Below are 22,529 nucleotides of genomic sequence, written 5' to 3'. Positions count from 1 at the left end.
GCTCCAATATCCGACGCTCGCCTCTAGCCGCCCCTAACCTGGGAACAGACGCTGATGTTGGTCATTGGTTATTTCAAGGCGCCAGTAACTCGCCTTGTCGCCTCGAGTATCATTGGCACTCAGTATTTAATTTAGATCCAGTGCCACCTGACCCCTCACTGGGACCCTCCTCTCGAAATTGCTGACTGCCCGTGGCCGCATTTGCAGCTACTTCACATAAAAACGAAGCCTTTCACTATTCGCAACCTGTGGATGGCCCACTTAAATCAGTGAGTGATAACCTAATTTCGCCTCGTTTATATAAAAAGATACAATAAAACAGAACTTGAATAAATGAATAAAAAAATAGTTTTATTTAATCTCTTTCCATTAATTAATAAACATTTTGTAGTTAAATAAGTTGTAAGTGCAACGATAAATACTACCATGGGTTCAATCCCATGGCAATCGGTTGCACGTACCGGATTGACCCGACGAAGTCGGCAAGGGCTGCCGCTTCAGTGTACAACACACTGCTAAAACAACAACAGCAACTATTGAAGTAAGCGGCACCTTTAAGGTATCCTTCAATTGGTTTGGCCCGGTAGGAACTGCGCACAGTGGAATAGAATTAAAAATAAAGAGTTAAAAATTTGCCGTTTGAGAACGGGAAGACATAGTTTAGGTTAGGTTGAAAAGAGGGTGCGGATATTAATCCGCCCCATGCCACTATAAGCATTCACCTAAGCCAGTAATCGGTTTGTTGTGCGCTCTAAGTACTAAAAAGTAACCTCGAAAAAGAAAATCTAAGTTAGAAATTCCGTGCTACCTTAAAAATCCTTAATTGTTTTCCATGCCACGACTCTAAGTTGGTTTATGTCTAGTATTGTGTCCTCGCCTAAGTGCAGGTATCCGCTAGACGCGAAAGCCGAGCAATGACAAAGGAAATGGTCCAACGTCTCACCATCTTCACCGCATGCCCTACACATGCTATAACTTGTCGCACTGATTTTACATAAGTGAGCTCGTAGTCCTATGTATCCCGTTATGATACCAATTGCTATACTGACCTCCTTCTAACTTTCTTTCAGTAATAGCCTCGTCTTCTCACGATCTTGATCCCCCCATAGGATTTTCGCCGTCCCACCGGCCGTTTCGCTGCTCCACAGGGTTGCATGCGCAATCGTCGCCCACGTCCCTAACTCGGACTGCCTCGACCCGAAAGGCTTTGAGTTAACCAAGTTTTTTGACCACAGTTCTCTGGCCTTCACCGCCAAATCGTCTGGCCATTCATTCCCGCTTACTCCATTATGGCTCGGCACCCAAACGATGCGGATTATGCGATCCTCAAAGAAGGCGTTAATCTCCTTCTTAACTGCAAGACTGTTCGTGACCTAATTGTCCTGGTTGCCCTTATGGCAATAACAACCAACTGTCCGTGTTCACACTCGACTTCCTCGCGTTAGCACCATGCCACCTCACGCATTCCGTGATCGCCCGGATCTCCGCCTGCAGGACCGTTGTTATTGTTGTAGCCACATTTTTGTGTGGAGGTAGGAGGTGAGCATGCTCGTTCCGGCTTAAATTCCGATCGCTACGGGAACAGGTTGGCCACTGGTTATTTTAAGGCACCAATAAGTCGCCTGGTCAAATCGACCATCATAGGCACTCAGTATTTGTGCAAGAACCGGTGCCGCCCGGCCTCTCACTGAGACTCTCCGCTCGATACAGCTGATTGTCCGCGACTGCCGTTGCAGCTACTCCGTATGGAGCATTCCACTATCAGCAACCTGTGGATGCACCCGGTAGCTCGCAGCTAAGCTTCTCGTGATAGCAATGAACACAACCCAGATCGGGACTTAATGTTTCAGCCTGTGGGGTGCTTACAGCTTTCCCATGCCGGGGCAGGACCGAATTATGGTCAGGCAGTCTAAAACAGATCTCAGTCCCTGGGTTCTCAATGAAGACACCCAGGCCCACCCTGTCCTCTAGCTTTGATCTATCCGTGTAACATGATCTTTTAGATGGCAACACTAGGGTTCCGTCAATCCAAAACTGTGCCTCGCACTCAACCTCAAGATTCATCCTAGGTATCCGATCAGAAACCTCTTTCCTTCCTTCCAGATTTCCTATCGTCGCCTCGATTAGATATAACTCTTTAACATTTTGAATGGATGGGGGTATACTAATTTCGTCATTCTGTTTGTAACTACTCGAAATATTCGTCTGAGACCCCATAAAGTATATATATTCTTGATCGTCGTGACATTTTATGTCGATTTAGCCATGTCCGTCCGTCTGTCTGTCGAAAGCACGCTAACTTTCGAAGGAGTAAAGCTAGCCGCTTGAAATTTTGCCAAAATACTTCTTATTAGTGTAGGTCGGTTGGGATTGCAAATGATCCATATCGGTCCATGTTTTGATATAGCTGCCATATAAACCGATCTTGGGTCTTGACTTCTTGAGCCTTTAGAGGGCGCAATTCTTATCCGATTGGAATGAAATTTTGCACGAGGTGTTACACTATGACATCCAACAACTGTGCCAAATCGGTCCATAACTGGATATAGCTGCCATATAAACCGATCTTTGGTCTTGACTTCTTGAGCCTCTAGAGTGCGCAATTCTTATCCGATTGGAATGCATTTTTGCACGAAGTATTTTGTTATGATGTCCAACAACTGTGCCAAGTATGGTTCAAATCGGTCCATAATCTGATATAGCTGTCATATAAACCGATCTGGGGTCTTGACTTCTTGAGCTTCTAGAGGTCGCAATTATTATCCGAATTGCCTGAAATTTTATACGACGGATCCTCTCATGACCATCATTTTATTATGACTTTCAACAACTGTGCCGAATAAGGTTCAAATCGGTTCATAACCTGCTATAGCTTCCATATAAACCCATCTGGGATCTTGACTTCTTGAGCTCTAGAGGTCGCAATTATTATCCGAATTGCCTGAAATTTTATACGACGGATCCTCTCATGACCATCAACATACGTGTTTATTATGGTCTGGATCGGTCTATAGCCTGATACAGCTCCCATATAAATCAATCTCTCTCTCTCTATATCAGGTTATTGACCGATTTTGACCGTACTTGACTATTGGACTTAGCTTACTTAGTTATTGGAAGTTATAACAAAACACTACATGCAAAATTTCAGCCAAATCGAACAAAAATTGCGGGTTGTAAGGACTTAAGAAATCAAATTAAGCGATCAGTTTATATGGGAGCTACATCAGGTTATAAACCGATTTGAACCGTACTTAGCACATTTGTGGGAAGTCATAACAAAACACTCAATGCAAAATTGCAGCCAAATCGGACACAAATAGCGGCTTGTAAAAGCTTAAGAAGTCAAATCGGGAGATCGGTTTATATGGGGGCTATAACAGGTTATAGACCAATTTGGGCCGTAGTTGACACAATTGTTGGAAGTAATAGCAGAACACTACATGCAAAATTTCAACCAAATCGGACAAAAATTGCGGCTTCCAGGGGCTCAAGAAGTGAAACCTGAAGATCGGTTTATATGGGAGCTATATCTAAATCTGAACCGATATGGCCCATTTGCAATCCCCAACGATCTACATCGATATAAAGCATTTGTGCAAAATTTCTAGCGGCTAGCTTTACGCATACGACCTCTATCGTGATTTCGACAGACGGACGGACGGACGGACATGGCTAGATCGATACAGAACGACGAGACGATCAAGAATATACATATATACTTTATGGGGTCTTAGGCGAATATTTCGAGGTGCTACAAACGGAATGAGTAGATTAGTATACCCCCATCCTATGGTGGCGGATATAAAAAGTTATCCCTCAAATGGCAGATTTTTTAATTCTTTTTTTTTTAATTCTCTTCCACTGTGCAGGTGAAGACTTCTTGTGTATCTATGAATGCTGTTAAATTCAAGTTTAAGCTCAATGATGTAGGACTTTCTTTTCACGCGGTGAGGGGGATAACCAAAACTGAAAAATTTTTTCTGTGCCACTGAGTGTTTTTAACTTCTTTAGTATATCCTCCTAAAAAAACCAAAGTGACTTATCTTGAATTTACAATTGTTCGATATTTACTTAATAATAATAATTGTATGCATGTGTATAAATGTTAATAAACAATTATATTAAAAATTCATCTTTGGAAATGTTATATAAATGTTAATAATAGGACACCAATAAGTCTGCTTACTTTTGGCGGCTAACCAAAAGTTCGTGTGAACTGCATAAATACCTAGAATCGTACTTTTATACAAAATTGTGGTACCAAAAGAGACTTAGCTAATAAAATGTGTACAATATACAAACATGTTTGAAACTTAAAACCTAACTCTAATTGTCTGTCACACATTTATAACACACCGACAATAATTATGGCTATAAATAAAACAATGATGACAATCCAATAACCTGAAAAACAAAACAAAAAGAAGGTACAAATGAAACATCATTAGATTTGTTTGTTTTGGCTCATTTCTAGCATACCCCAAGTTGAGCTTTCATTGCGATTAATTGCGGTTATGCCTTGCGTTTCCCGGCTTACGCCTCTTTCTACTCTCTCGGCAGTATTTGCAAGATTGTCGAGAATGTCTGGAAATAGAATGGGTTTGGACATTATTGTGGAAGGAGTTTTTTGTATTTTCTTAGAGGTCACTCTACCATTTTGTTCTTCAAACTCTTGGCCTATTTGTGTGGCCAAGGCCCTTTGCCGTGATATGGTTTGTGACAAGGTTTCAAGACCTCGATTTTGCTGTTCGAGCATATCAATTTGGGTCTGCTTTAAACGTTGCACATCGATAATGGCAGCAGTATCACTTTCATTTCCACTATCTGCAGATGGGCCTGCACGATTGGGCGAAGACCAAATACTGGAAGCCGCTGAAGTTTCAAGCAATGCCGAGCGATCACTACGTGTGGCACTAAGGTATCTCTTTTTCAAAAGTTGTCTTTGCGATTGCAAGGAATCCCATAGTGTTTGGCGCCTCTCAATTTCCTCAAATGTCCTGTAAAGTTGAAGTTTTACTAAAAAATACTTTATTTTATTTTTGTTTTATCATTTACTTACACTGCCTTGGTTTTAGCAGCTTCACTCAGCTTATATTTCAATTCTTGCAATTCCCTATCAAACTGTCGTATACCCAATTGTATGGAGGATGTTAAGCGATTATAATCCACTGATGATGTCTGCTTGCCATCACGTTCATTTAATTGAGTTAGCAAAGTTTGATTCAAACGAGAGCATGACTCATATTCGGTGAGCCTAAAAATGTGTTGATAATAAATAAAAATCGAGTCGGCTGTATCTTTTATATCCTCCTACACCATGGAATTAAGATGTCTGTTTTTAACCAGAAATTGAAATGGAATAATTCAATTCTTAAAAAACGTTAACATGCCAATTTTGTTTAGTTTTCGGATTAGATGTCCTGTAGGGGCGTTCTACCAGCGATATGGTGCATGAACAGAAACATCCATGCTCCCCAAAGGGAGCTTGCCATGGATCCTTAACCCCCTCATGCAAGCATGTGGCTACAACAACTACATCGGTTAATAGAAGCTATAACAGTTCATTAATTCATATTCCCACTATGGTTATGTTAGGTTAGGTTTAAGTGGCAGTCTGCCATCAGACTCACTTAGACGTTTTCGTCCATTGTGATACCACAGGAACAGAAGAAGGAAGATGCCTTCTATTTCCTACCGTTGAACCATCCAGATCGCTTTAAAAAGCCCAATATTCACATCAGATAGGTTCTCAAAGTAATGAGAACCTAAAGTGGAACTCCTTCTAACTGCTAGTGCGGGACACACACACACCCAGAAGGTGTTCTATAGTCTCTTCTTCCTCGATGTCCCTACAGCTTCTGCAAAAGTCGTTGCTGGCAACCTTCAGTCTGTCAGCATGTTTTCCGATTAGACAGTGATCTGTCATGACGGACACAATGACTGAGACGTCTGTTCTAGCCAATGACAGCAAAGCGAAAGACCTCTTCAAGTCTAGATGAGGCCACATCGTTTTGGAATACTCACAGCCCCCTCTTTGTGACCATCTATTATCCGTTGCCCTTCGGGCCTGGTCCTGAAAACTAAGCTTACAAGTCGCTAGAGGCATACCAACAGATTCCAGTATCACTGGAGTGTTAAAGGTAGTTCCTAGTCTCGCAAGCTCGTCTGCTGTAGAATTCCTGTGGCTCGGCACCCAGAACAGGTGAATTTTGAACTGTTGAGCCATCTCCTTGAGAGATATGCGACAATCGAGGACGGGTTTTGTGTTCAGAAATACGTTTTCCAGGGATTTAATGCCTAGCTGTCTGAGAAGATATTTGTGCCATTGGTCGTAATGACATTATATCTTAGCCATTCCATCACTTCCTTAATTGCAAGGATCTTTGCTTGATACACACTGCAGTGGTCGGGTAACCATTTCGATATGACCAGTTCTAGATGTTTAGAGTACACCCCAAAGCCCACCTGGTCGTTTAGTTTGGAACCATCTGTTACCAGGGATATCGTAGTTCCAATCGGTTCTATCGGGGATAGTGGTACAGTAATTTTTATCAAAAAGCGGCTCAGGTAGGGTGTAATCCACACTGCCTGAAACATTGGATATTGTATCAGGGATAACACAGTGTCCGTAGCCACCAAATGACCATTGAAAAAGCTCCCTTAACCTCACGGCAGTGGTCACTGCAATTTGGGCAGCCCCAATGTCCAGAGGCATAAGATGTAGCATTAAATTCAGTGCATCAGATGGTGTCGTCCTCAGTGCGGCTGTGTACACAAAATAGGCATCCCTTGGATCCGTTTAAGTATTGAGCAGTAGGTGGATTTTTGAAGCGCCGTCCACCAGACCACAACACCATATAGCATAATAGGTCTGACAACTGCAGTATTCCCACCATATTTGGCATGTATATTGCGGTCCATTTATGGCTCGACTATCCAGCTTGAACTGATTTTGACTGTACTTAACATGGCTGTTAGATGTCATAGCATAACTCCATAACATAATTTTAAAAAATCAGTTGGGAATTCCGATATCCAGGTTCTAAGGACGACAAATCGTAACATGGATTTACATGGAAGCTATATTAGGTTATCGAGTGAATAGGATCATATACAAGCAAAATATTCAGTAGGAACATAGGGCATCAACAAGCTTTCTCCATCCAAGTCTATAATTGGATTCGTTTCAGTAGGAACATAGGGCATCAACAAGCTTTCTCCATCCATCTCTATTATTGGATTCGAATCATACTTGCCATGTATGATGAAAGTCATAAGAGAAAACCACATTCAAAATTTTAGCCATATCTTATGAGCTCACCAGAAGCAAATCGAACCATACAAGAAGTTTTTGTGAAATATTTTTGGCACGTTGCGCCATAGAAAACGCAAAACCTCTTTTCAGAAATATTACAAGGCTGCAGTCCTCTTAAATGTCCCAGCATGTAGTGAGTGGTAAACCACAGCTGAAATAGGTTTTTTGGTTGTTGTTGTTGTAGCAGTTTATTGTGTTCTATCTTTCGTCTGCTTGATTCTGTTGAGTGTCAAGACCCAGGAACTCTGCGACTAAGATGTGGTGCGTCCACAGTGATCTGGGTCTGTGTCGAGTGGGTATGCCTGGGCAGTTAAACAGGTGACGTGTATCGTGCGGTCCCTGCTTACAATCGGGGCATACATCTTGCACGTCGGCATCAATCCTTGCACTGTAAGAGTTGAGACGGCTGCATGTGCCGGAATGTAATTGAGCCAGATCTACTCTGGTTTGCCGGGGGAGATGAATTTCTTCAGGTGCAATGGAAGGCGGTCGTTCTCCAAGGACTATATTCACCTGGTAGCCATTTACCGCATCTGCTACCGTGTCTGCCTGAATGTTATCTAGACCTGCTTGATATGCCGCTTGATCTAGAGGATCTCTCTTGAAGCGCTGAACCTCACGCCCTTAAGGCTTCTGGGCGGTGGATATCTATCCACAAGATGATGATTTGGATGGTCTCTGCGATAACAGCCCAAAAGGTACTGCTTAGACAGCATGTAGTTATGTCTTCGCACTGGTAGGATCTTTGTCTCCTACTGGAGGTGGTCCACATGAGAACTGAGGAGACAGCCCGTCGCAGTTCGGAGGACGGCATTCTGACAGATCTGAATATTATTCCACTGCGTGTCACAAAGTTGCCGAGACCACACTGGCGCTGGATAACTTACCACAGACCGGCCAATTGCTTTGTACGTGGTCAACAAGGTTTCTTTTTCTGCACCCCAAGTGCTGCCAGCAAGTAACTTGAGTACCTTGTTTCTACATTTGACTTTATCGCAAATTTGCTGTGGCATGTAGGGAGAATGTGAAAGAGCTGTCAAATGCGACGTCAAGTATTTTGGGACACTTGATGGTCGGAGTCATTTCTCCATCGACCATCACTTTTAGCTCTGTATTCACCTCACGTGTATTTGTAGTGAACAATGCGGATGAAGATTTGGTGGCAGATATCTTCAGATCTCTTGGAGAGAAATATGAGGCAAGTTCGTTGAGGTAGACGTTCAACCTATCGCAGATGTCAACAATGGGTGGGGGGCTTGTTGCCATGATCGTACAATCGTCCGCATATGATACGATCTCTATGCCATCTGGAGGGGGTGGAATGGAGAATAGGTAGAGGTTGAACTGTGCCGGAGATATCACCCCACAGGGAGTTCCCCTGTTTCATTCTACGGTGCTTCGACTTCTTATCCCTAAATTCCACAAATGACTGGCGAACACATAGATAATTCGCGACCCAGCGTTTCAAGCCTGGCTGGAGGGACGTGTTGGCGATGTCCATAAATAATTTGGCATGGCTGCCTTCGATAGGTTCAGTGCCATGAGGACCGTCCTATCACATGGCCTGGGCTTATTGAAGCCACGGCAAATGTTTGCAGTGATGGCATGCAAAGCTGTTGCTGTGCTATGCAGTCTTCGAAATCCCTGTTGATGCTCGGCGAATGGAAATTCTCCTATGAGGCTCGGGAGGAGTAATGCCTCAAGCGTCTTTCCACTGGTGAGAGAAGGGAGATCGGTCTGTACGACTCCCCCAAACTCGGGTCCTTTCCAAGCTTCAGTAGCGGGATCACTCTGCCTATTTTCCAGACATCGGGAACTCTGAGAGTGTTCAAAGATAGGTTGAGGACAGTAGTAAGGTACTCAACTCGAGGTGAATCCAGATTCTTCATCTTCAATGTAGAGATTCCGTCGGGGCCCAACGTCTTAGATGATTTGGCACCACGGATGACATTCGTAACTTCGCCCATGGTAAATGGGCGTATTCGGCTCGGAGATCACGAATACGGGGAATGACTCTCCTCCTTGCCCTGTCACTTTCGGGATGCACAATAAATTGACGGTTGAACAACCTGGCGCATCTCTTCGGATCAGTCATGGTTATTTCGCCAAAAGTGACTGAGGTCCTGTCACCCAGTCTACCGGGGTTCGAGAGTGACTTAACAGCTGTTTTGGTGTTTTGGGATGGACAAACAGGCACACATTTGCACAGATAGATGTACATACAGACGAACATATAGACAGATATGGATGGATGGATATATTAGCCGATCCTTCGACTATGCTTCTCAAGAAGACTTAATGTTTACCCCATTTGATGTGGCGTACTCTTAGCTATGCATGAAATTTGGCATTGTATATAGCCCTTACGAATGCAAAATATATAATTTGCAAAATAAATTGAAAATCTCAATAGCTTCCAAATGGACAACTACGCATCAAAAGGGCATTGAGAAATAAAACAATGTTCTTTTTTTATAAATTACATACCAAGAGTCAACATCAACAAGTGCCATTATTAATATACAGGTGGCTAAAAATTGTATCCGTAGAGATTTCTTCGAATTGTTTATTAAAAAGTGAAAAAAAAACAATAATATTTTAATTGATCGAAACAGCTGATTAATAAAAACAAAGGGGGTGGAAAAATATAAGGTCATTTAGGTGGTGTAACGTAACGTAACGTCATTGAGAAAGTTTTAATACTAAAGAGATGCCAAGTAGACAAAAAGAACAAGGCGAATTTCACCCAAATGCAAAATAACAATGATAAAATAACAATTTTATTAAAATTTTAGCATTAAACCTTGTTTACACTACTCATTAAATCCGGATTTACCGCTCTCGTCAGCTGATTTTATAAAGGGAAAATTAGCAAGTTTTTTGTTGTATTAAAGTGCAGTCCGATTCAAGTTTAAGCTCAATGATGAGGGGCCTCCTTTTTATAGCCGAGTCCGAACGGCGTGCCACAGTGCGACACCTATTTGGAGAGAAGTTTTTACATGGCATAGTACCTCACAAATGTTGCCAGCATTAGGAGCTCTGAAAATGTTTTCTGATGGTCTCGCCAGGATTCGAACCCAGGCTTTCAGACGGACATGCTAACCTCTGCGCTACGGCGGCCTCCAAAGTTACAAGATTATTATACTACAATAAATTGTCAATATATGTTCTTAAACTTCGTTTATACTGCTCTTTAAATCCGGATTTAATGGCTCGAACATCTGCTTTCCCTTTATAAAATCAGCTGACGAGAGCCTTGAATCCGGGTTTAATGAGCAGTTTAAACGGGGTTTTATTTTTTTTTGGAATCGTATGATAAAATGCAAAGCGAAACCCGCATTTCGCCACACCAACATTTGTTATTCTGATAGACACATTTCGGTGCCCGCACGTTTTCAGTAGCTGTTACAAATGGCAAGAACACAGCCACGGACCAAAATTTGCTGTATTCAATGGAAAACGGTCTGATAACCAAAACATGCATATTGATAGTTTTCTTTACTTTACATTACGCATATAAATAATTATTGTGAGACGGCAACTCTGCCGCGGTAACACATGTTGGTCAGTGCAGCCAACAGAATGCCGTAACATACACAAACAGATGGGCGCCCACAAAACCCCCATCATTCAGCCATAGTTAGCTGAATTCTTGTGAAAATCCGTTCTGTAAGAATTTTCCCCTTGGTGTGATAAGCAAGCTTACGCGTGTTACATTGCGATTATATCTTAAAGTTTTCCCATTGAATATATAATAAAATTGCAATTTAAAGTGGCATTAAATTTCAAAAAAATCAAAGTGCACAGTTCTTAGAACCAGAGTCAAGTTAAATTCAAAATTGTGAAAAAGCAAACAAGAAGAAAAGAAAAAAAAACAGAGGCAGGCGCCAAAAGGCAAATAACCAACCGATTGAAAACCACCGCAAATCTCAAGGCATTGTAATTGGGAATTGATTCTATGTATGTAACACATTGAGTATTCGAGTTGCACCAGAAACAAATCAAAGAAAATTTAACCATTTTTTCTTGTGATAATTACATGTTTGTTAAAAAGAGCCACGGAAGTGCCAAGTTTTTAATAATTATAACCAAGTGGAGAAAACTAAAGGAATTTATTTTTTAATTTGTAAAGATAAACAAAAAAAAGAACTCAATTTCCGATTAGTATCATAGTGCGTACATCCGGAAGATAAAAAGCAATAAGAAACGAAAAATCACAAAAACAACGACAAAAACAATAACAACAATTGTGTGTAACGTAAAATAACGGTAAGTGTTGTAATGTTTTTCTCAGTTCTCATTCTTGTTGTACTCACTCCCTTAAGTTACATATGCATATATATTTACACGCTCTCAGACTCTCTGTGTTAGCTTAGCAGCATTTAATTTTTCGGCAATTGATTTTTTTTGTTTTTGCAAATGTGTGAAATTATCCTCTTATTGTCCTGGTTTTTTTGTCAGTAAAATTTTGGTAGATGCCGCCTTTATTTTATGTGCACATTCGCTTCAGTGGATGTTGTTGGTTATCTTGTTTTGTCTTGGCCATTAGAGGAAAAACCTGAAAATGGAATCTCTGAATTAGGTCACTGTGTCACAACAAAGACAGTTAGTTGTTGTACTTTTTGCAGCAAACGTTAAGGAGATGAGAAGAAGCAGTAGCAGAGCTAACAACAACAATAGACAAAAGCCAGCCTGGTGTGTTGCCACCTTAGTTAGTGTATTCGCAAAAGCGGGATTTTAAAAAGTTAATGGAGAATTTGTTTGGAAACGAGTAAAAGTGAAATGAGACTTGCGCATTGCCTTTCTTTTTGGTAAAAAATTACAAATTTAACAACAAATGCTTATTTTTTTTTAATTTCTTGTTAAAAAATTAGGAAAAACATACATACAGTGGTGGAAAACATCTTAGGGACAACAGTCACTAAGAAAAATATTGAAAAAAAAAGAAAACATATGGTTACTACTCACTCACATGCTTTATTACAATATACGTTTGGTAAATTAAATCATTAGCAAGTAAAAATGTTTCGCGGAGTTCACACAACTGAAGGAGAGAAAAAATTGATTAAAAAATTAAAAAAAAAAATATAAAACCCCAAGGGAAGTTTTAAATCTTTGTTTTTTGTGCCCCATAGGTTTTCAACAAGTTATAGTTTCCATGATCGCGATGGGTCTTCCAAATACGGTACCGAAAGCTTTTGGAACGAGAATTCAGCTAGTCTAGAAGAGAGGTTTGAGTCGTTAACTTATATTAAATGTCACTGAATTGACATTTTTACTCGGCAAATGGAAGCATGTTATTCCGTTAGACATCGTTACAGTCCATAAAACACATTCTATCCCTAATCCGGAAAATGGGACATGGACCAGATACAGAAAGACACCCCTAAATTAAATTATTTCACGGCCTTCTAAGGTTGCTTGGGATTACATCTTATTTTTTCACCACTGTATGTATATATACATATGTTCCATGTTATGAATGCATGAAATTTCATCAAAACCGGAGAAAGGAACCGAAGGTCAGTCGTTTTTGGGTAAATTAAGTGGGGGACAGCAGAGTGCCATAGTGGGCGTATATGTCTGGGGTAAAGGGCCGGACAGGGTTGACCCACAACGATAGGTACATAATGGTAGGTGTAATATTTTGTGTGCAGCAATCTAATACGAAGAGTAAAAGAAGTCAGGAGTGGTTATGTTGAAAAGAGGGTGCGGATACTAGCCGGTCCCATGCCACTGTGCATATACATACACCTAAGCTAGTGATTGTATTTTTGTGCGCTCTAAGTATTAACATGAGTAAACTTGAAAAACCCTTAATCAGAAATACCGTGCTACAAAAACCCTAAAAGTTCTGCATACCACGTCCCCAAGTTCATACATGTCTGGTATTGTGACCCCACACTGAATTCCTATGCCGGAGTGAAAATAGGGATGTCAATTGTAAAGGAAATACTCCAACGTCTCATTCTTCTCCCCACATGCCCTACACACGCTATCACTTGCCGCACATACACTGTATAACCACGCACGTTGTCCTTTGTCCCATAATGATACCAAAAGCCAACTGATCTCCTTGATACATTATTTCAGTATTATCTTCGTCTTCTCACTATCTTGATCTCCCCATAGAATTTTTATCGTCCAACCGAACGTTTTACTGTATGACAGTGCTATGAGCATATGGGCTTTTGTCGCTCACGTTCTTAACAGGGATTGCGTGGCCCCAATAGGTTTCAGATTCCTCTGGTCTTCAAGGTTTAATCTAATGCCCTTCCATTACCCCTTACTTCGCTATTGCCCGGAGGTTCGAATCATCCTCAAAGATCTTTTTCTTACATTCCAAGACCCTCCGTCAGTTTAATGTCCTGTTTGTTGTAGCCATGGCCATCTTACTGTCAGTAATTATGTTTACACTTGAGCATTCTGTGCTCGTCCGGAGACTGTAGGAAACAGATGTCAATCCCTGGGTCATCAATAGACTCCCAGAACCACTTCGTGCTCTAGCTTTGATACAATACCAGAGTTCCTTATGACCCTGCTGATGACAGCAGTGTTTACCACTCCACCTCAAGTGTCTACCTATTCGATCTGAAACCTCTTCCAATCCATACCTATCGTCGCCACGATGGTATGGCGTGCTTCTATCTTCTATGCACTCCACCGCAGTCCACCAAACTGCTGAGTCGTAAGTAAGTATGTCTTATCACAATCCTGTAGTGTCAATGGGCTATCCCTGAATTCTTACCCTATTTCGAGCTTACGACCGATCAACATAGTACCCAACATCTATGGATATTCTCAATACGCATCTGAATGTGAAACTTCCAGCTCAGTTTCCTTTTAGAGATCGTACCTAAGTATTTGATCTTGTCGGATATTAAGGGGAAACATCGCGTATCAAATTGGCTCACCTTCGTCTTCCCCGTGAACATGTTGATTTCAGTTTTCTCTGGTTTTAGCCCAGAGACCTTTTCGGCCTTTCTGTATAGTGGATTCGTATCACTACACCTTAGATTTATGATAACATCGTCTGCAAAGTAGACAGGTTCCAATCACTCCTAAGTCAGGATCCGTAATACGTTATGGCATCGAAGGATTCGTCTATTTTGTGTATAAAATCGTGTAGGGCGCTCTTCATCCATCTACACTTCACACAATTCGCTGGATGTCCTCTTGTTTATCATAGTATCCACCATACGTTCCATGGCTTTGAGTATACTGGTCTTAAAGCTTGGCTTACCAACTTGTGTACAAACACCCAGGCTTGCCTTCATTGCCAGGCCTTTGGAGTATACGCAAGTCCAAGGCACACTGAATATATACCGTCCATATAGGGCACCAGGTAGTCAGTCTCTCTCAATCTGCTGGAAAACTCCTCAGGGGTTTCTTAACCACAAATTTCGTAGATATAAGCCCTCAATAAATGTCATTGCTGCTGTATAAATCAGGTAATTAGCTAGAAGCAGAATCGTTGTGTGATCTCGATATTTGTTGAGAAAATCAGACCACGTATTGTATACAATCCATAGATTTTATTTCTCCTGGAAAGAAATAAGGAAGTTCCTATTCTTCCAAGCTTGTACTCTACAGTTCTATGGAATATTTTTGTGGTACTGAATTCAGAACAGATGATTTTTAAACTGTTTAACCATATTGTCGAGAGATCTTTTTCTGAATTCAGAAATACGTTCTGCAGAGATGTAACCGATTGACCAAAGAAAAAGCTCCCTCAACTACGTAATAGTGGACGCAGCAATTTTTCTAGCCAAAAAAAAACTTTCGATAGATTTGAAGTTCAATTTTGTGTCCAGTCTTTCATTTCTTGTATCCTTGGCTAACTTGTATCTATTTCGCTCTCGTACCTTGAGCTTTCGCTCTTTTATACCCTTATACTTCGATCTGATTTTGTATGCCAGATTCGAAATCTACTCCCGAATACCTCTCATTTTAGCCCCATATTGGAATAAACGTCCAATAAGTCTGTTTGGGGGAGTTTTGGGGTAAGAGCGGCCCGATGGGTACTTAGACTCAAATTTTGATACCATATTCGTACTCTACTCTCCAATACCTTTCATTTGATTACTATATTGTCTCGGTTGGTCCACTTTTGATTTTGGGTTGTGTTAGTCCCCCTTCCGATACCGAAAAATTATAAATATAGGTTAGTTTCCTTCCAGACCAACCTACACAGCATGCAAAAATTTCGAGAAAATGGGTTCTGCCGTTTTTCAGTCTATACAGCACAAACAAACCAACTCCCATGTATCTGTGATTGGCTAATATGCCCAATTTGGGCGTTTTTGAGGGGGTGGAGTGCCCTCCTATACTTCGACATTAATTTTTATGAAAATTACATAGCCGACGTTTCCTTCCAGACCGACCTACACGCAATGTATTACGGTTTTTTTTTATTTCCAAAGTTTTTATCCATAAAAATTTAATCATGAAACATTATTTTCAAAGTTGTTTTTTTGCCTCTACACACAGGGGATTTTCGAAACTCCTTGTTGCAAACATACACTTCTAAAGTGGTAACACTGTTTCTTTGCTCAACTTAACTCGAAGAAGCATGAGAGAAAGAGAGAGAAAAAAAGAGAACCAACGTTTTGCCAGATTGATTATGTTTGTTGTTGTTGCTCAGCTCAGCAGTAAATGTATACGGGAGACGGCAGCCTCTGCTGCTGCTGATACGATTCTATGGCTTTGAAATGCATGTGCTAGCTTTTGACCATCCCCCTAACATGGAATTGACTTGGTGGCTGCTGCTGCTGCGGCTGCTTTTACTGCCTGGCACAAGTGGTGTTTGATTTGTTACCAGTTTTTCTGTTTCCTCCGTTTAATGGCCAAATTTGTGAGAAAAACACTTGATTCTGTGAAAAGTAATAACATACATAAATAATTCACAAACTGGTTTCACTGCTGACAATTGTGAATTGTGGCTTTTCGAAAATCTGTCTGAGGTGTAGTAAAATACAGGATTTTTCACAGAACTTTTCCTTACCAAACAATCCAAAGACCAACATATTTCCTTTGTATTTCAAATGTATGTACATATATAATTGACAATATAGCAACTATAGACGATGGGGGTACACAGGGTACACTTGGTGGAAAAACTGAGCTTTTTTGTACTGTAAATCCCGATATGGCAAATGATAAACTGGTGAACTGGTTCGGCGATATTGCATACTCAGACTGTCAAATTCCCGTAGAATGTCTGGTGAATTCAAAAGAGAGAATCCATAACCGCGTCACCTTAAAGACAAAATTAGCATGAAGACAAAATGTCCATTATATTTTTTCTAATGACCAAATTCAAATGAAATTTCCTGTGAACACGAAATTTCCATGAATTTTTTTCTAATGGCCAAATTTTTACGAAATTTCCTGTAAAGACAAAATTTTCAAATTTTTCTTTCCATTGCGACAAAATTTCCATGAAGTTTTCTCTAAAGACAAAATTTTCTTAAAACTTTCTCTAAACTCAAAATTTTCTCCAAAAGACAAAATTTTCATGAAATTTTCTTTAAAGACAAAATTCCCATGAAATTTTCGCTAAAGACAAAATTTTCATGAAATTTTTTTCTCTAAAGACAATATTTTCATGAAATTTTCTCTTATGACAAAATTTCCATGAAATTTTCTCTAAAGACAAAATTTCCATGAAATTTTCTCTAAAGACAAAATTTCCATGAAATTTTCTCTAAAGACAAAATTTCCATGAAATTTTCTCTAAAGACTAAATTTCCATAAAATTTTCTCTAAAGACAAAATTTCCATGAAATTTTCTCTAAAGACAAAATTTCCATGAAATTTTCTCTAAAGACAAAATTTCCATGAAATTTTCTCTAAAGACAAAATTTCCATGAAATTTTCTCTAAAGACAAAATTTCCATGAAATTTTCTCTAAAGACAAAATTTCCATGAAATTTTCTCTAAAGACAAAATTTCCATGAAATTTTCTCTAAAGACAAAATTTCCATGAAATTTTCTCTAAAGACAAAATTTCCATGAAATTTTCTCTAAAGACAAAATTTCCATGAAATTTTCTCTAAAGACAAAATTTCCATGAAATTTTCTCTAAAGACAAAATTTCCATGAAATCTTCTCTAAAGACAAAATTTCCATGAAATTTTCTCTAAAGATAAAATTTCCATGAAATTTTCTCTAAAGACAAAATTTCCATGAATTTTTTTCTTAAGACAAAATTTCCATGAAATTTTCTCTAAAGACAAAATTTCCATGAAATTATCTCTAAAGACAAAATTTCCATGAAATTATCTCTAAAGACAAAATTTCCATGAAATTTTCTCTAAAGACAAAATTTCCATGAAATTTTCTCTAAAGACAAAATTTCCATGAAATTTTCTCTAAAGACAAAATTTCCATGAAATTTTCTCTAAAGACAAAATTTCCATGAAATTTTCTCTAAAGACAAAATTTCCATGAAATTTTCTCTAAAGACAAAATTTCCATGAAATTTTCTCTAAAGACAAAATCTCCATGAAATTATCTCTAAAGACAAAATCTCCATGAAATTATCTCTAAAGACAAAATTTCCATGAAATTATCTCTAAAGACAAAATTTCCATGAAATTATCTCTAAAGACAAAATTTCCATGAAATTTTCTTTAAAGACAAAATTTCAATGAAATTATTCTCTAAAAACAAAATTTTCATGAAATTTAATCTTACAGACAAAATTCCCATGAAATTTTCTCTAAAGACAAAATTTCCATGAAATTTTCTCTAAAGACAAAATTTAATGGAAATTTTGTCTTTGCCCTTCTCTTCAATCATCTTTTTATAGTTTACTAGCCGGCCCGTTGTGCTTCGCTACATCCTTAAAAGGCTTTTTGAAAATCGATTCTTCTTGAAATAATTTGAACGTGGTGCTCACATGGTCAAGACATCTGCACTATGGGTTAGGTTAAGTTTAAGTGGCTGTCTACCATCAGACTCACTTAGACGTTTTCGTCCATTGTGATACCACAGGAATACAAGAAGGAATATGCCTTCTAGTTCCTACCGTTGAATCATCCAGATCGCTTTAAAATGCCTAATAACTTGCGAATGTTCACATCCGCCAAATCAGTATGGTTCTCAAAAAAAATGAGAACCTAAAGTGGAACTCCTTCTGACTGCTTGTGCGGGACACACACACAGAAGGTGTTCTATAGTCTTTTCCCTCTTTGATGTCCTCACAGCTTCTGCAAAAGTCATTGCTGGCAACCTTCAGTCTGTCAGCATGTTTTCCGAATAGACAGTGACCTATCATGACGGACACAATGACTGAGACGTCTGTTGTAGCCAATGAGAGCAAAGCGGTAGACCTCTTCAAGTCTAGATTAGGCCACATATCTTTGGAATGTTAACAGCCCCCTCTTTGTGACCATCTATTATTCGTTGTCCTTCGGGCCTGGTCCTGAAAACTTAGCTTACATGTCGCTGGAGGCATATCCACAGATTCCACTATCCCTGGATTGTGAAGGGTAGCTCCTAGTCTCGTAAGGTCGTCCGCTTTACAATTCCCTGAGATATTTCTATGGCCCTGTATCTTGTTGAGAGATCTGCGTCAGTCGAAGGAAGTTTTCGTGTTCAGAAATACGTTCGCTAGGCATTTAATGGATGCCTGGCTCTCTGAGAAGATATTTATGCCAATCGTCGCTATGACGTTATATCTTAGACATTCCACCACTTCCTTAATGGCAACGATCTCCGCTTGATACACACTGCAGTGGTTGGGTAACCGTTACGATATGACCAGTTGTAGATTTTTGGAGAACATCCCAAAGCCCACCTGGTCGTTTAGTTTGAAACCATCCGTATAGGAGTCTATGTAACTTCTGTTACCAGGGATGTGGTAGTTCCAATCGGTTCTGTCAGAAATAGTGGTACAGCATATTTTATCAAAAAGCGGTAGGGTGTAAACCACACTATCGGGAACTTCGGATATTGTATCCGTGTTATGTTCATCAAAAAACGGCCCAGGTAGGGATATTGGATCAAGGATAACACAGTGTTCGTAGCCGACACATGACCAACGAGAAAGCTCTCATAACCTCACGGCAGTGGTCTCTGCAATTTGTCTAGCCACAATGTCCAGGGGCATGAAATGTAGCATTAAATTCAGTGCATCAGATGGTGTCGTCATCAGTGAGGCTGTGATGTACAAACAAGCCATCCTTTGGATCCGTTTATGTATTGAGCAGTAGGTGCACTTTTGGAGCGCCGTCCACCAGACTACAACACCATATAGCATAATAAGCCTGATAACTGCAGCATACTCCCAATGCATGACACGCGATCTAAACCCCCAACTTTTGCCAATGGCTCTCTTGCATGTGTATTGTGCAAGAGTTGCATTTCTTGCCCTTTCCAAAATGTTGGATTTGAATTTCAATTTCCTGTCCAGCAAAACACCCAAGTAATTTGCGCTTTCTGTAAATGGAACATTCTCTCCTCCTAAGGAGACAGGTGTCACTGTAGGCAACTTGTATCTCCTGCTGAAAAGAACTACTTCTGTCTTGCACGGATTTTTACCTAGACCACTTTCGGTAGCCCACTTTGATGTTGCACGTAGAGCTTCCTGAAGTATATCTCTTAGAGTGTTGGGAAACTTTTTCCTAACCGCAATTGACACGTCATCAGCATACGCGAAAACTTTTACGCCTTTTTCTTTCAGAAACAAATAAATACTGACGTGATCGAAATTTTTTGAATTTTTCAATTAAAAAAATTAATTGATTCAATTAATTAATTGATTCAATTAATTTTTTTTAATTGAATTTGAAAGATTTTCAATCAAAATCGTGATTTAAATTATTTTAATTTTAAATTAAGAAAATTAATTGAATCATTCATATTTTTAATTGAATCGAACAATGTTTAAATTACAAACTGGCGTTAGATCCAATACTCCTTCTTTTGTCATATCTGTAGCCTTCAATTGATTTTACTTAAGCGCCATATTACAAATCGTCCCCTACGATATAACTGAAAGAGGATTTCAAAGGTCCATACGTCCCCCATTTCGGTAAATTTATTACAATCCTATGGCAGCCGATTCTACGAACCGAATTTCAAAAATAAGTTTAAAAAAATTTCAATCATTTTTTTAATTGGATCAATTAAAAATTTTGTTGAAAATTTGAAAATGTTCAAACATTTTTTTTAATTGACTATGTTCAGCTCTATGAATTGAATTTTTTTTTAATTACTTCTTCAAAACTAGTGATTGATATTATCATTTTCGTAATTGAGGCAGTTTCCATTAAAAAATTAGTTGGATCAATTAATTTCGTGATTGAAATTGATTTTTATTTTTTTTTTGCAGTGTCGTAACTTCATAGCAAAATTGGCCAAAAATAGAAGAAGTAAATGCAAACTCAGAATCACTTGCTGATTCGATTTAGCTTTGTCCGTCTGTCTGTCTGACTGTCCGTCTGTCCATGTTAATTTGTGTACAAACTACAGGTCGCAATTTTCATCCGATCGTCTTCAAATTTGGTATGGGAATGTTTTTCGGCCTAGAGACAAAGCCTATTGAAATTGGAAAAAATCGGTTCAGATTTGGATATTGCAAATTGCACATTTTGCCCATGAACATTCCACTAAGGAACAGGGGCAAACTTCTCACATATCAATGAGTGCAGTCCAATTCAAGTTTAAGCTCAATGATAAGGGGCCTCCTTTTTATAGCCGAATCCGAACGGCGTGCCACAGTGCGACACCTCTTTGGAGAGAAGTTTTGGCATAGTACCTCACAAATGTTGCCAGCATTAGGAGGGGAAAACCACCGCTGAAATTTTTTTCTGATGGTCTCGCCAGGATTTGAACCCAGACGTTCAGCGTCATAGGCGGACATGCTAACCTCTGCGCTACGGTGGCCGCAGATTTGGATATAGCTTCCACATATAAACCGATTCTCTCGAAATTTGGCAGGAAGAATTTTCTTATGACTCTCAATATTACTGGTGAATTTTATACAAATCGGTTCAGATTTGGATATAGCTCCGATAAATATGTTCGTCCGATTTACAGTAATACAGCAATAACATGGTCATTTGTTAACAGATTCTCTCGAAATTTGCCAAGAAGAATTTTCTTATGACTCTCAATATTACTGGTGAATTTTATAGAAATCGGTTCATATTTGGATATAGATCCTATATATATGTTCGTCCGATTTGCACTAATACAGCAATAAAAGGGTCATTTGTTAACCGATTTTCTCGAAATCTAACAGGAAAGATTCTCTTATGATTCTCGATATTAGTGGTGAATTTTATAGAAATCGGTTTAGATATGGATATAGCTCCCATATATATGTTCGTCCGATTTGCAGCAATACAGCAATAAAATAGTCATTTGTTAACCGATTCTCTCGAAATTTGGCAGGAAGGATTTTCTTATGACTCTCGATATTACTGGTGAATTTCATAGAAATCGGTTCAGATTAAGATATAGCTCCCATATATACATTCGTCCGATTTGCAGCAATACAGCAATAAAATGGTCATTTCTTAACCGATTCTCTCGAAATTTGGCAGGAGGGATTTTCTTATGACTCTCGATATTACTGGTGAATTTCATAGAAATCGGTTCAGATTAAGATATAGCTCTCATATATATATATATGTATATATCGCCCGATTTTAACTCAAACCCCCTCTGCAAGCGCATTTATTGACCAATCTTTGCAACATTTTGTACAACGCTTTCCTCGAGGACTTCCACAATATCCATTAAATTTAATCGAAATCGGTTCAGATTTAGATATAGCTCCCATCTATATGATCGTCACAATTTGGGTAAATTTTTGTTTGATACAGAAATTTTAATAACCTATCTGAATACATTCGCCGAGGTCCATCAAAATTGGTTCAGAATTAGATATAGCCCCACTTTTGTATTTATAGGGTAGGTGTAGGGTATTATAAAGTCTGCTTTTGCCTTTCCTTACTGGTTTCCTTTTAAATCTTCAGCACCGCTTCACCGTTCACCAGCTCGTACTACTCCTGCATATACTTTTTGCTGAATATACTGCAGAAAATACATACAATTATAAAAATACAAAAGGAAACTTTGAAAAAGTTAAATTAATCACGCAAATTGCGTGGCATTTGCGTGCCTCTGGTTGAAAGCAGATAATTCATATTTCTTTGATACAGTATCGCCCTTCACTTTCTATAGACTTCAAGCTTCC

At 39.2% G+C, this 22,529-nt stretch overlaps 2 protein-coding genes across 2 annotated transcripts in view; one reads left to right on the top strand and one right to left on the bottom strand.

Moving 5' to 3' along the window:
- Positions 1-330: 330 nt before the first annotated feature.
- LOC106085783 (syntaxin-8) lies at positions 331-9,929 on the bottom strand. The gene is made up of 5 exons (XM_013250197.2): positions 9,806-9,929; positions 5,063-5,257; positions 4,657-5,000; positions 4,483-4,587; positions 331-4,407 (listed from the first exon to the last, which is right to left on the bottom strand). Exons 1-5 carry the CDS (start codon positions 9,829-9,831, stop codon positions 4,349-4,351), a joined length of 729 nt encoding a protein of 242 aa, XP_013105651.2. The 5' UTR covers positions 9,832-9,929; the 3' UTR covers positions 331-4,348.
- Positions 9,930-10,994: 1,065 nt separating this feature from the next.
- LOC106094288 (protein boule) overlaps positions 10,995-22,529 on the top strand; it is a 381,392-nt gene continuing 369,857 nt past the window's right edge. Inside the window, exon 1 of the mRNA XM_059370942.1 lies at positions 10,995-11,587. The gene's annotated coding sequence lies outside the window, so the exon portion shown is untranslated. The remainder of the gene's footprint in view (positions 11,588-22,529) is intronic.

Source organism: Stomoxys calcitrans, chromosome 1 (genome assembly GCF_963082655.1).
Source record: "Stomoxys calcitrans chromosome 1, idStoCalc2.1, whole genome shotgun sequence".
Taxonomy (NCBI): domain Eukaryota; kingdom Metazoa; phylum Arthropoda; class Insecta; order Diptera; family Muscidae; genus Stomoxys; species Stomoxys calcitrans.
The sequence above is the reverse complement of the archived record's forward strand: the minus strand, read 5'-3'. Positions and strand labels throughout refer to the sequence as shown.

Bases quoted from the DNA above. Each gene is read 5' to 3' on its own strand.
- LOC106085783 (XM_013250197.2), bottom strand. From the start codon at position 9,831: ATGGCACTTGTTGATGTTGACTCTTG. The intron at 5,001-5,062 runs GTAAGTAAATGA...TCAACTTTACAG, and splicing joins GCTGCTAAAACCAAGGCAGT to GACATTTGAGGAAATTGAGA. The intron at 4,588-4,656 runs GTAGAGTGACCT...TTCTATTTCCAG, and splicing joins AGAGTTTGAAGAACAAAATG to ACATTCTCGACAATCTTGCA.